Genomic DNA, 12,181 nt, shown 5'->3' on the forward strand with positions numbered 1-12,181 from the left:
TGATGATCCTCTAATCGCCTGAGCCAAGGTGTGGAACTGGGTGTGGGTCCCAATCAGCCAGAGTTTCAGGTGAGTTCATTGTGAAACCTGGCCCCACCTTATCATGCGAATTCCTGAGGTCAGATGGCCCAGGGTGTGAGTGGGCCTTAAGGCGTCTGGGAAGGGATCTCAAAACTGGATTATAGATGGCAGAGAGTTGGTATCGTAAACCACCGCCTCTGTTCAAAGATGGTCGCTCACAGTGGACATAGATGGCTTCTTTCACTTCTCTTTCAAACCATCTGTCCTCTCTGTCCAAAATGTGAACATTGGCATCCTCGAAAGAGTGTCCTTTATCCTTAAGATGCAGATGGACAGCTGAATCTTGTCCTGTGGAGGTCGCTCTTCTGTGTTGTGCCATGCGCTTGTGAAGTGGCTGTTTGGTCTCTCCAATGTAGAGGTCTGGGCATTCCTCGCTGCACTGTACGGCATACACCACATTGTTAAGTCTGTGTTTTGGCGTTTTGTCTTTCGGGTGAACCAGTTTTTGTCTGAGTGTGTTGCTGGGTCTGAAGTACACCGGGATGTCATGCTTGGAATGCTTCATCTGCATCTTAAGGATAAAGGACACTCTTTCGAGGATGCCAATGTTCACATTTTGGACAGAGAGGACAGATGGTTTGAAAGAGGAGTGAAAGAAGCCATCTATGTCCACTGTGAGCGACCATCTTTGAACAGAGGCGGTGGTTTACGACACCAACTCTCTGCCATCTATAATCCAGTTTTGAGATCCCTTCCCAGACGCCTTAAGGCCCACTCACACCCTGGGCCATCTGACCTCAGGAATTCGCATGATAAGGTGGGGCCAGGTTTCACAATGAACTCACCCGAAACTCTGGCTGATTGGGACCCACACCCAGTTCCACACCTTGGCTCAGGCGATTAGAGGATCATCAGGGGGTCCTTTTGTCCCTCTGTGGGGGGACACTCCCACTAGGGTTATATCTGGGACTCTCCACCATTTGACCTTAGAACTGAAGAAGCTTCTCGGATGAGAGGTGAAACGTCTTCAAGTAACTTAAAGAAGTCCAGACGCTTTTCTTTGCAAGCTCCTTTTGACTACGATGACCTGGATGACTGAGAACCTTCACAGACATTACATGCTGTTACACTCTGAATATGATAGCACACTCAGCTGATCGGAAATACGTCACGTGTGCTTCACTGTCACCTGTTGTTGGATAAAAACATTTAAAATTGTTGGATTTTTTTTTTTTTTAAATTAAGTTCGGCAACTGCTCTGCAGCACGGTCTTATTTTCCTCACGATGACGATGAAGAGGCCAGCTGGGTTTCTGACGTCACGTGCTGTATTTGTTGGATGGATTTTGCGCAGCACAGAGCTGAAGCCAAACACCACAGCGCCTCCGTGTGGTCACTGCAGGTAATGCCAGCAGTGACCACACGGCGTCCCTTAATGAGCTGAAGGTCTCAGGGCAGGACGTCTCAGGTGAGCTTCACACTCACACCGAGAGTGTCCGGCACCGGTTCACTGGTTTTAAAAAAACTGAGCTCTGAATGCTGTGATAAATAAAACATGTATTATTGAATTATTACACAGAGCTGTGAATAGCTCTCAGTCTGTCCAGGGCTGGAAGTCACTCAGTTTCATCACAGAGTTTGATGAGTTTTTTCACCTGAAACTAATAAAACTAATATGAATAAAATCATATAAAATATCATTGAACTTAATAATGGAATAAAATTGGGGCGATCGTGGCTCAAGAGTTGGCAGTTCGTCTTGTAATCAGAAGGTTGCCGGTTCGAGCCCTGGCTCCGACAGTCTCGGTTGTTGTGTCCTTGGACAAAACACTTCAGCTGTTGCCTACTGGTGGTGGTCAGAGGTCAGAGGGCCCGGTGGCGCCAGTGTCTGGCAGCCTCACCTCTGTCAGTGCGCCCCAGAGCAGCTGTGGCTACAATGTAGCTTACCATCACCTGTGTGTGTGTGTGTGTGTGTGTGTGTGTGTGTGTGTGTGTGTGTGTGTGTGTGTGTGTGTGTGTGTGTGTGAATGGGTGGATGACTGTATGTAGTGTAAAGCACTTTGGGGTCCATAGAGACTAAGTAAAGCGCTATACAAATACATTTACCATAAAAAGAGAGACAGGTGTGGCCTCGGCCTTCCTGCGTCTGATGTTTGACTCAAAATAGAAACACTTGTTGGGCCTCCTGAGAACCGAGCTTTCACCAAGCGCTTTTCATGTAAGGGGAACTTTGCAGGACCAAAGGCTCCCACCTCAACCCCCACAGGGCTGGTCAGTTCAGATTATCACTGTGTGGCATCTGCATCCCGGACAGCTGCTGTATATAAAGCCTCTGATCCCAAATCATCAGACTCACTGAGATCAGCATCAGAGTTGATGAGCAGAGATGGTAGGTGTTCTTTCACAGCCCATGGTTATGCTTTTTATACAAATATCAATTTGAAATGTTACCAATGAAGCTAAACGCTCAGAGACCTAACAGAGCGAACCTGATTACTCTGTGTAATACAGTTAATACACAGTATTCTAGATGGTAAACAGTAGTATAATAAAGTTACACTTCTCTACACCATCTACAATACAGCACAGATTTATACTACTGTGTATCTACTATAATATAGTTATATATATTTAAATATGATCTAGTAATACAGTTATAAACTTCTGTACACCGTCTAGAATACAGTACAGAGTCCTGCTGGTGGCCATCGCTCTGAGGTGTTTCACCCTGCAAATACACTCTTATTTTTATTTCAGCAGTCGCTGAAACAGGTCGGTGCCTGCAGCGAGCATCAAAATGTTCGACCCCGACGACAAAGGCTTCATCCACAAAGACCAGTGAGTTCTCACTCCAACGTCTCCTTATTCAGGCTGTGATAGAAAGTGAAAACACTGAGCGAATGAAAGTGTAAAAATGAAAAGGGCTCGCTTTGGAAATGTTTAGTGACAAGCGTGACATCGATACCTGTGTGTCTTTTGATGAAGCAGATGTTTCAGTCATCAAACATCAATGCAACCGGAAACCTGGACTACAAATCCTTGTGTTACGTTGTCACTCACGGCGAGGAGCAGGACAAATGAAAAAGGAAATGTGATGTTTGTCTTTATCTTGCATGAAATAAAAGTTCAAACATCAAACTCTGAATCTAGTGTCCTTTAATAAGCTGAAGGTCTCAGAGCAGGGCCTCTCAGGCGTCCTGAGCTTCACACTCACACTGACAGCGTCGGGCACTGGTTCATTAGTTTTATTAGAGTCCAATTTAAAATCAGCAGAGAACAGAAAGATTTCATGAAATAAATATTTAATTAGCAGAGTTCACACTAAAGTTTATAGATATATAACTATTACACATTTATATTTTCAGTGTAAAATATCTGTTATAAAGATGTTTCAAGTGAAGTTTTTATGAACAGACTGGATAAAGATGATGGAGGACGCTACTGCAGTTCCCAGTCTGACCTGATGGTGACAGCACTGTCTCCGCTGCTTAAACTCTGACACATTTGCTGTCATGATAACGTGAAGCTGCAGCATCAGGAGGACGTGCTCCAGCCTGCTGACGACGATGATGGCGAAGAGGCGGCGTCAGCATTGTGCTTTTTGATTAATTAGATCATTGAGACGTCCTCACTGATGACACCCTGAAACACGGTCGTATCAAAAATATTTTTGGTTTCTGAAAATTGTTATAAAAAAAACATTTAAGTATCTTATTCCATATTGTTCCATATCCATCATCCTCATTGACCTTAAAGTTCACATTATTAGGGGCGTGGCCTCTGTGACTGACGAGTGGGTGGAGACATAGATGGAGATGTTTGGTCATGAGTGAGAATCAATAAACTCATTATCAGAAAGTGGCAGTATTGTCTAAAAATCAGACACTGAGGCGTCCACGGTGTGAGGAAACAGCACCTCTCCGTGTGATGTCATCAGCTGCACGCCGGAGCTTGGGCGTCTGGGAGGACGAAGAAGGCAAGCGAGTAAGCAGGAAGCTGCAGGTGGTGAGCCGGCAGGAGAAGTTTTCCTTTGAGTTCAGGCAGCGTTTTATCGTCCACCATCATCAACACCTCGCCGTTCAGCTTCACTGACCTGCAGAAACAGGAAATGAGCTCATCAAGCTAACCGCCACACAACGAGTCAAACACAAAGATTACTGAGATATTAATCTTTGCCCATTTCTGCATAACTCATCCTGTTTATGATCCTCAGTGTTAGGGTTGTGTACGCCCCCTTGTGGTCTGACTGCAGAAGTGCGGGGTGTCATCAGCAGAGTTACCCTTCTTCGGGTTTATGCCTGTATCGTTTTCCACCACAGCTTATGAGTCAGATCATAAGACCATAAGAGGAGGATTTAGGATGGGGCTAGTTTGAGATTGGTCGGTTAAATCAGGTAAAGCTTTTGATTTTTATGTAGTTGTTCTCAGAAAGCCTCCAGCAGCTGAGGTGCTGTGGAGCGGTGGACGGGAGTCAGACTGTCGACTCATGCTGACCGGTTTTGACTCACGGCGGTGACCTTTGAACTCTTTTGAAGCACGCCGCTGAGCCCAAACTATGAGGCCATTGTTCGTCCTCCGTCAGCACAGCTGAGATAAAAGCCTGAGAGAGAGTTACACATCTGCATCAGCTGATTCGCTCTCAGGTGGCATTAAATCACCATGACAACAGCTTTCTGGCACGCTGCACCAGAGCAAAGCCACAGATCAAAAGCATCAAAAGGTCAACCTCAGCAGCTCTCATAGAACTCGATAAACACCTGAATCTGAGCGTCACAAGACCGAAGCCAGCGTCTGATTCAGTGTCGCCCCTGGTTTTGCTTTCATGAGTAAAATAAAAATTTAAAGGATTTAAAAAGTAGCTTTCAGGAAGTGTTGAGGCTCACTTCTGTAGAGAAATGTGAGCTGGTCTTCAGGTTTCTACACCTACCAGCCATCACAGCTGAAACACAGATGGCGTCCCTGCAGATGGTAAAAACTGCAGGTTTCACTGGATGCTGAGGCGAGATGATCCGCTGATGCTTCCTCAGCATCAAAACATTTGCTGGACTCTTCTTCATTTTTAAGCTTAGACCGTTTCACCGTCACTGAGTTCAGGAGATCCAGATGTTTCAGAGACTCAGATTCATAAGAACAAAAACAGAAAATTTAAATTTAAAAAGAGAAAAACATCAGCTCCATGCTTTTATTTTCTGACTCCAGCACAGCAGCTCTGCATGATTCAGAGCTCAGCCCTTGTCTGAAACAAGGCTGGCTTTACACCACTTTTCTTCTGTTTGGCTCTCCCTCTCACACAGTAGTCGACAGGGCTTCAGTCCCTGAGATGACATCATTCAGATCAAAGAGTAGAAAATACTGTAATAATGAGTGTTCGGCCTGCGGGTATGACTACACACACCGAGCTTATTATTCGTAACTTTATCGTGAACCTCCACCACAGGAAGAGCAGAGACAGGACAGGAAGTTACAGGAAGTGAGGAGAGGCAGAACAGGTTGACTATAATGACCTGAACGTGTCTTCTTAGGCTTGCAGAGTTTGGGCCATCTGACACACAGAGCAGTGTATCATCAGCACATAAAACATCTGCAATGGGCCAATCCTGATGTTCACGTAGAATCAGGGGTTCATTTACAGATTTTGACCTGTTGCTTCTTCACCGTATGCATTTCACTAAAAATGGGGGCGGGGCTTATTATCTAAGGTTCACTGCACTTCCGCAGAGCCGGGAATATTTAGTGAAAAACAACTGTCTTCTTTGGGGTCGAAGCGGATTTCTAACTAGGAGGAAAATGGCTTCATTGAGTACGTTCAGGCACCTGGAGTAGAGTCCCTCCTCCCCGGGTTTCTCAGACTCCAGGACAAAAGCCTCCACTGTGCTGTTGGAGAAGACGGCGGGCACCGAGATCCTCGCTGGCGTCTTCCCAAGGTTCATTGACATCAGCGTGACCGCTCCACGTCTGTAGCTGCAGACACGCAAAACAGCAGCAGTATTACTCAGCTTGACTTCCACTTCACCTCAAACAACACAGAATGAAGCATGAGCTTCGTTTCTACTCACACGAAGCAAAACATGCGCAGAAATTATGTTTTGTTATCAAGGAAATTACTACTGGTGTCAGTGTACACAGCAAGAAATAAAAAGCTTTTTTCCTCCTATAAAATCTTTTAGTTTGAAGACGTTTGTTCCTGAGCTGAAATAAAAGACAAATAATTCAGGTTTGAGATGGAGTTTTGAATAACGCTTTAAGAATTTCAATCTTTTCTTATTTTAAGATTTAAAATAAGATTTAAGAACTTTTTTTTCTGTTTCTGTTTCCAGACGTTTTTGCTGGTTTATAGGAAAAATACACCTTAAAGATCCAAAGCTCAGCTGATTCCTTAAAAGGACAGTTCACTTTAAAGAGTTTTTCTTTCCTCTGGCTTGTAGTGAGTCCAGTTTCAGAGGTGTTGATGTTCACAGTACAAATTTAAATAAATATATGAAATCAGAAATCCCCTTTCTGAGCAGCTCCATGTAGAAACTATTTTGTTGTACAGGACATTGCTTGAAGGAAGCTGTAGCAGCCGTTAACCATTTATCTGTTACTTCTAACTGCTAATACCTTACTACATCATTACCTTGAGCTAGCTATTTCTAGCTATTTCAGACCACTGCAGAGACAGCTGTTTAGACAGCTGTATAAACAGCTGGACGGGCCGGAAGAAAATCCCGTCCACCTGATGTGGCAGGGTTACTGGTGGTGGGAGGTCTCGGTGTTTGTATGAGGGCAGGATGTGAAGCGTACCTCTTCCTATTGGTGCAGTGCAGATACATCCTCACTCGTTTACTTCGGCCAAACTCAGAAAGCACTTGAATCTTTAAAACCTCCGGTCCAACCAGCCTCTTGTAGAGAACAGACAGCCAATAATCCTGAAAGAGGACACGACCTTTACTGGACAACGGCAAACTGTGAAGATCTGGAAATGCATCGAGCACATAAACTAACAGCAGCTTATTTCAGCCACGTTAACGCTCAGTATGAGTGTGAAGGTCCTGATTTGATCAGATTAACATACATTTTCTGACAAATGATCAGTTAATGAACTCACTGAGTCTGTGTTTAATTAATTTGATGTCTCAAAGTGGACAAAATGAAGCAATAACATCCAATCTGAGTGTAGGAAGGAGGAACTCTTAAAATGATTTTGCACATGTAAAAAACATGAAAGCGTAGCTGAATACTTAAGAGAATCAACCTGACTCTGTCTTACAGGAAGAGGATCCAGGTTGTCGTCCACCAGGTGGTAACTCCCAGAGCCGATGAGCACCTGCCTCATCACGATATCCAGGCCGAGTGCTGCTCCCAGGCCCAATTTATCCAGCCACCTGCACAGATTCCCAGCATGGAGACATCTCAGCAGCGACTCAGAGATATTTGACAGTGTTTCAGAGATGCTGAGAGCAGAAATGTTCATCCACAGAAAAACACATTCAGCAGAATAAAAATCGTTTACTGAAAGAAAGAAATCAGTCTGAAAAACACCAACGAGGTCCAGAGGTCTAGAAGACTACGAGGAAATGGTCTCCGAGCTCATGCCTGAATGCCTTCATGATGGCTTTATGTTTCAGGTCTGACTGAAGGTCTGGCTGAATACAACACAACGTTCATGATGTTCAGAGAGAAGACTAAAGCAGGGCAGACATGAGGGACTCACATGAATCCTGCGACGAACGTGTCCGACAGTCCTGCAGCTCCTCCTCCATACGCCGAGCTTGTCTCTCCGAGCCAAACCGACTTCCCTGGAGACACCAGCTTCACTTTCTGAGCCGGATGAGAAGAAACAAACCCGGTGAAACTCCGAACACACCCAGCACAGAGCTGCTGGCACACAGCACAGCATTACCTTCATGACTTCATTGGTCTTTAAGGCCAGTGAGTCCAGAATTTCAGGATCCAGGAAGTCCTTCACAGATGTGTCTCTGCCGTTCACATAATAACTGACAAACAGCAGAGCAAGTTTATTTTATGAGTTATGAATGAAGCATTCACAGCAGTAAACCAGCATGAAGGCTTGGGAGTAAAAGAACAGTGTTTCAGGCCGATATCCTTTAAAATTAAATCAGGTGTGCCTCAGGGCTCGAGTTTAGGACCACTGCTGGTCTCAACCAGTGCTCAGCTGTTTGTGGATGATGTGATCATTGTCAAGCCTAATTTATCACCCAAACTAACTGTCAGTGTGGATGATGAATAATAATCTTATCTTGACTTCTTATCTTATCTCTCTTCTTGTCTGATTATGATTCAGAATTTTGGACTTTCTGAAGAAAGTATTGATGCTTTATGACCAACTTCCAAAACTATTTTCTGAATTTATGGTTTAATAAATTCAAAATTAGGAGACTTCAAACAAACATTTGGAGACAGATTCATGTTGGTTTTGTTGTCTTTATGGGAGCATACAGACACTTTATATCCACTGAATGTCGGTTGGACTAAAAATATTAGAATTTTGTTAAGTTTTAATAACTTTGACATTCTGTTTCCTTGCAACAAGATTTGTGTTACAAATGCTAAATAATTTGTTCTGAACAGTCTCTGACTGATATATACATTTGCAGTTTCACAATAAAAGCATGGGAAAAGTATCTCACTGTCAGTAGGAGTGCATAAACTTTTAATTTCCTCCGATGGACGGAGAAGCTTTCAGGCTGTAAATGCGACATTTTTCACATTTACAGTTAAAATGCAAAGTTTTTATGCACGCCGCTTGTGACTGCATGCATTATGTTGTGAGAGTAGACTTAACTCAGAAATTACATTTCAGAGTAAATAAAGTGAGGTTGAACTCACTGGTGCCAGGTACAGGCGTCGATGGCCTCGGCTCCGGTCTGCAGGAATCTGCAACAGTCACAAGAATTCATGGATAAATCAGCAGCGTCAGCTCAGTAATTAAGTTGTTTTCTGTCTTATTCCTGCAGACTGAAGCTCACATGTGAATCTGTAACTCAGTTAGAGCACAAAAATCAGCTGTTTCCCTTTAATAAAAAGTTTTAGGTTTGTCTGCATCGTTGGTATCTGAGAGACGTTAAAACATCAGATCAGATCAAAAAGCTGAAAACTTCAGAATCTGTCAGCTCATGACAGACGAGGAGCAGAGTGAATAAAATTCCTGAAAACAGAGAGAAATAAAGTAAAAAAAGTTCATTTTCTATTATGTGTCTTGTTTTCAAAAATTCATAACGCAAAATTTCATGTGAGGAAAAAAATTCATTGAAAAAAAAAAAAATAAATATATATATATATATATTTTTCCAAACATTTTATGTTCTTTTGTGTTGACAGCAGAAACTTTTCATGAGCAGTCTCTGTACGGTGACCTTTGACCTCTCACCCGTCCAGTAAGTCTACGTGGTGGTTTCTCGGCTGGCCAACGTCCGGCCCGTACAGCCCAGCATCTTGGTACAGTTTGGACTCTGACATCATCTTCCTGAGACGAATGAAGTCCAGCCCGAGCTGATGCCCATCCACCCGAATCCCGGCCTTCTTCTCAAAGCTGTTTGGCTCTGATTAGAGATCACTTTGATTAGAGATCATGTAAAGAAGAAAGGTGACTTCCTGTCTGAGCGTCACATGAAGGCGAGGAAGTGAAACTGAAACATTGGATAAGAAACCGCAGCGTTTCAGCGTTATGCCAGATATTATCACTGAAAGCAGAAAAAAGAAGAAGAAGGAGCCTGAGAAGATTTTACACTAACAGTGTCAGCCTGTTACTGATGCTCTGATTTATGGGTTTGATCAGGTGGTAGGAAACACACATCACTCTGAGCTGCATTTCAAAATAAAAGGCAGAATAAAGTCTGCAGGCCTAAATAAGCAGGTCACAGACTCAAGAAAAAACGCTGATTGAGGCTCTGTGATTATTGATTATCAGCTGATCAGAGAAGGAGTCGTACCGTTTCCGAGCTCCCAGAACATCCCATAATGTCTGGACTGGCAGTACTGCAGCAGCAGGGCAGCGTTGCTGTTGTTCCAGCTGTTGTCAGCCGTCCTCAGCAGAGCATTCAGGCCAAAGATGAGCTGGAAGCCAGAGCAGTTGGCGAAGGCATGCAGCTGGTCCACGGTGAGCTCTGAGAGGGAGACGACAGTCAGAGGACGGGTGGCATCTCCATGGCAACGCCTGACAGACATCAGGACTCACCTGTGAAGAAGAAGCTCCTGTATGTACTCAGCAGGTCCTCCTTCATCAGGACCAGCTTCTGCTTCGCCCAGTCGCACTTCAGACGCTCCTCCATCCACGGGGGTAGGAAAGTCTGATCACATGACTCACCTGGGAGTTTCAACGGTCACTATTTAAAAGCTTCAACACTTAAAAACTGAATAAGAAGAAAACGTCTCCAACCTGAACTTAGACTAAAAACAAAAGAATCACATGACACATTAAAAAAAACATTTCCTGTAAATAAAACAAAGAAATAAACATGTTCCAGATCAGTGTGATGTCAGAGAGGTCACAAGGTGATCGTGTTTACCTGCAGCGTCCTGAGGCTTCTCCCACTGTTGCCTCCTGTGAGGCTCAAACACCATGAAGTCCTGCCGCGTCCCCCCAAATCGCAGGAAGGCCGGACTCAGAGCTGCTGCAAGCGTCCTCATCCTTCGAGAGCTGCAGAGAAACCTCAGAGTCACTCCCATGATGCACTGCTACACTGACAGCAGCATGCAGTTCACATCAAAGAATGCTCAGAAATATTCGCAGGTCAAAGCACCGAAACCTGCTGGTTTTAAACGACCCCAGCTCTGTCTCACTTTGATCTTTGATCTGAAATCTAAGTTTTGAAATTATTTTGTTGTCACAACTCCTGAAGGATTACGAAGAATAACTCTGATGTCATAGTTTTTAAGTTGGTCAACCGTTTTGACTACAAACATGTGACTTTAACTTGATTTCCTTTCCCGGTTTTGAGACTTTGGAAATGATTTTACTCGTGACCTCTGACCTCTGGTTTCCACATGCAGAGATCTCTGCTGATTATCTCACATCTATCATGTTACTGAAACAGAAGGGATTTTGGAGCTCGAGTTTATTCCCGGAGCACAAACGTGTCGGATTCACAGAGAAACATGAATCTAAGTTTGGCTGTCAAGATTCAAAGTTCAAATTTACAGCAGTTTTATTTCAGATGATCAGGTTATGAGGGTCAGCGGGTTATGAGGGTTATTCTCAGATCTAAGAGTGTTTGTGGTTCTCGGGTGTGCTCCTGCTGAAACAGGAACTCTGGAAACAGAAGTGAAACCTGGATCGACTCAGGATCACCTTACTTCTCAATCCTTTAAACCTTTTAAATCAGGGGTTTTTTTGAAGTCCAAACTTGAACTGCAGGTGATGCTCACCTGGTCTGAGACTGCGGGAGGCGGAGCTAACAGGTTTCAGGTGAACTGACTCAGGATCAGATTTGAAAGTGAAACAAAAGTTTGAAAGTTTTGTTCCTTAGAGTTTTTGATTTTGTGACCTCTGACCTCCCGTCTGTTTTAACCCGTTGTTTCCTGTTTAACGGGACAATCGTCGGTGGATTAAGAGTCAAAGCTCACCTCAGTAGCCACACGAAGCTCTCCTGTGAAGCCAGACTCGCGTCGATGGTCACGGACAGAAAGCGCGGATCCACTCGTCGCAGAGGGGCCGACACGTCTACGCCCAAACCCAGACCGGGGTCCCGGTCCGGTTCCCCGGGGTGTCCATCAGGGAGCCGGGATCCTCCGGATACCAGAATCCCGGTGCAGCAGAGCTCGCACAGCAGCAGCGCGAGCCTCATGTCTGTCACACTTCCTGTTTCGCGTCCTCGTGCGCGCACACAGAACGACCGGGACCTCAAACCACGAACTTATATGCAGGTCCAACATTTCAGCAGGAATCACGAGAGACGACACACCATCAATCGATCAGTGATCAAAGACCTGAAATTAATATTCATCTAATAACGAGCCAGAAACCTGCGAACATGTTACCGTGACAGAAACACGCATGAACTGTCCCACGAATACAAAACTCAATAAAAATACATAATAATATTTAATGCTTAAAAAAACGAAACTATGACAAAAAGTCAAAAATTAAATTAAATATTAATAAAATGTCCCACAAACACATATGAGACCACAGCCCACAAACCAACACTAAATTAAATTAT

At 44.1% G+C, this 12,181-nt stretch overlaps 1 protein-coding gene across 1 annotated transcript; it reads right to left on the minus strand.

The window, feature by feature from the left end:
- Nucleotides 1–3,422: 3,422 nt before the first annotated feature.
- On the minus strand, nt 3,423–11,817 carry hpse (heparanase). The gene is made up of 12 exons (XM_006782173.3): nt 11,586–11,817; nt 10,529–10,659; nt 10,198–10,326; nt 9,953–10,126; nt 9,391–9,562; nt 8,850–8,897; nt 7,903–7,996; nt 7,714–7,820; nt 7,270–7,384; nt 6,804–6,928; nt 5,835–5,981; nt 3,423–4,113 (listed from the first exon to the last, which is right to left on the minus strand). Exons 1-12 carry the CDS (start codon nt 11,804–11,806, stop codon nt 3,954–3,956), a joined length of 1,623 nt encoding a protein of 540 aa, XP_006782236.2. The 5' UTR covers nt 11,807–11,817; the 3' UTR covers nt 3,423–3,953.
- Nucleotides 11,818–12,181: the final 364 nt, after the last annotated feature.

This window comes from Neolamprologus brichardi, chromosome 7 (assembly GCF_056152115.1).
Source record: "Neolamprologus brichardi isolate AB-2024 chromosome 7, ASM5615211v1, whole genome shotgun sequence".
NCBI classification, from domain to species: domain Eukaryota; kingdom Metazoa; phylum Chordata; class Actinopteri; order Cichliformes; family Cichlidae; genus Neolamprologus; species Neolamprologus brichardi.

What these genes read in the sequence shown, in the direction of transcription:
- hpse (XM_006782173.3), bottom strand. Translation starts at nt 11,806, where the DNA reads ATGAGGCTCGCGCTGCTGCTGTGCGAGCTCTGCTGCACCGGGATTCTG. An exon ending in GAAGCCTCAGGACGCTGCAG is followed by an intron (nt 10,327 to 10,528) that starts GTAAACACGATC and finishes TGAAACTCCCAG; the next exon opens with GTGAGTCATGTGATCAGACT. An exon ending in AGACCAATGAAGTCATGAAG is followed by an intron (nt 7,821 to 7,902) that starts GTAATGCTGTGC and finishes CATCCGGCTCAG; the next exon opens with AAAGTGAAGCTGGTGTCTCC.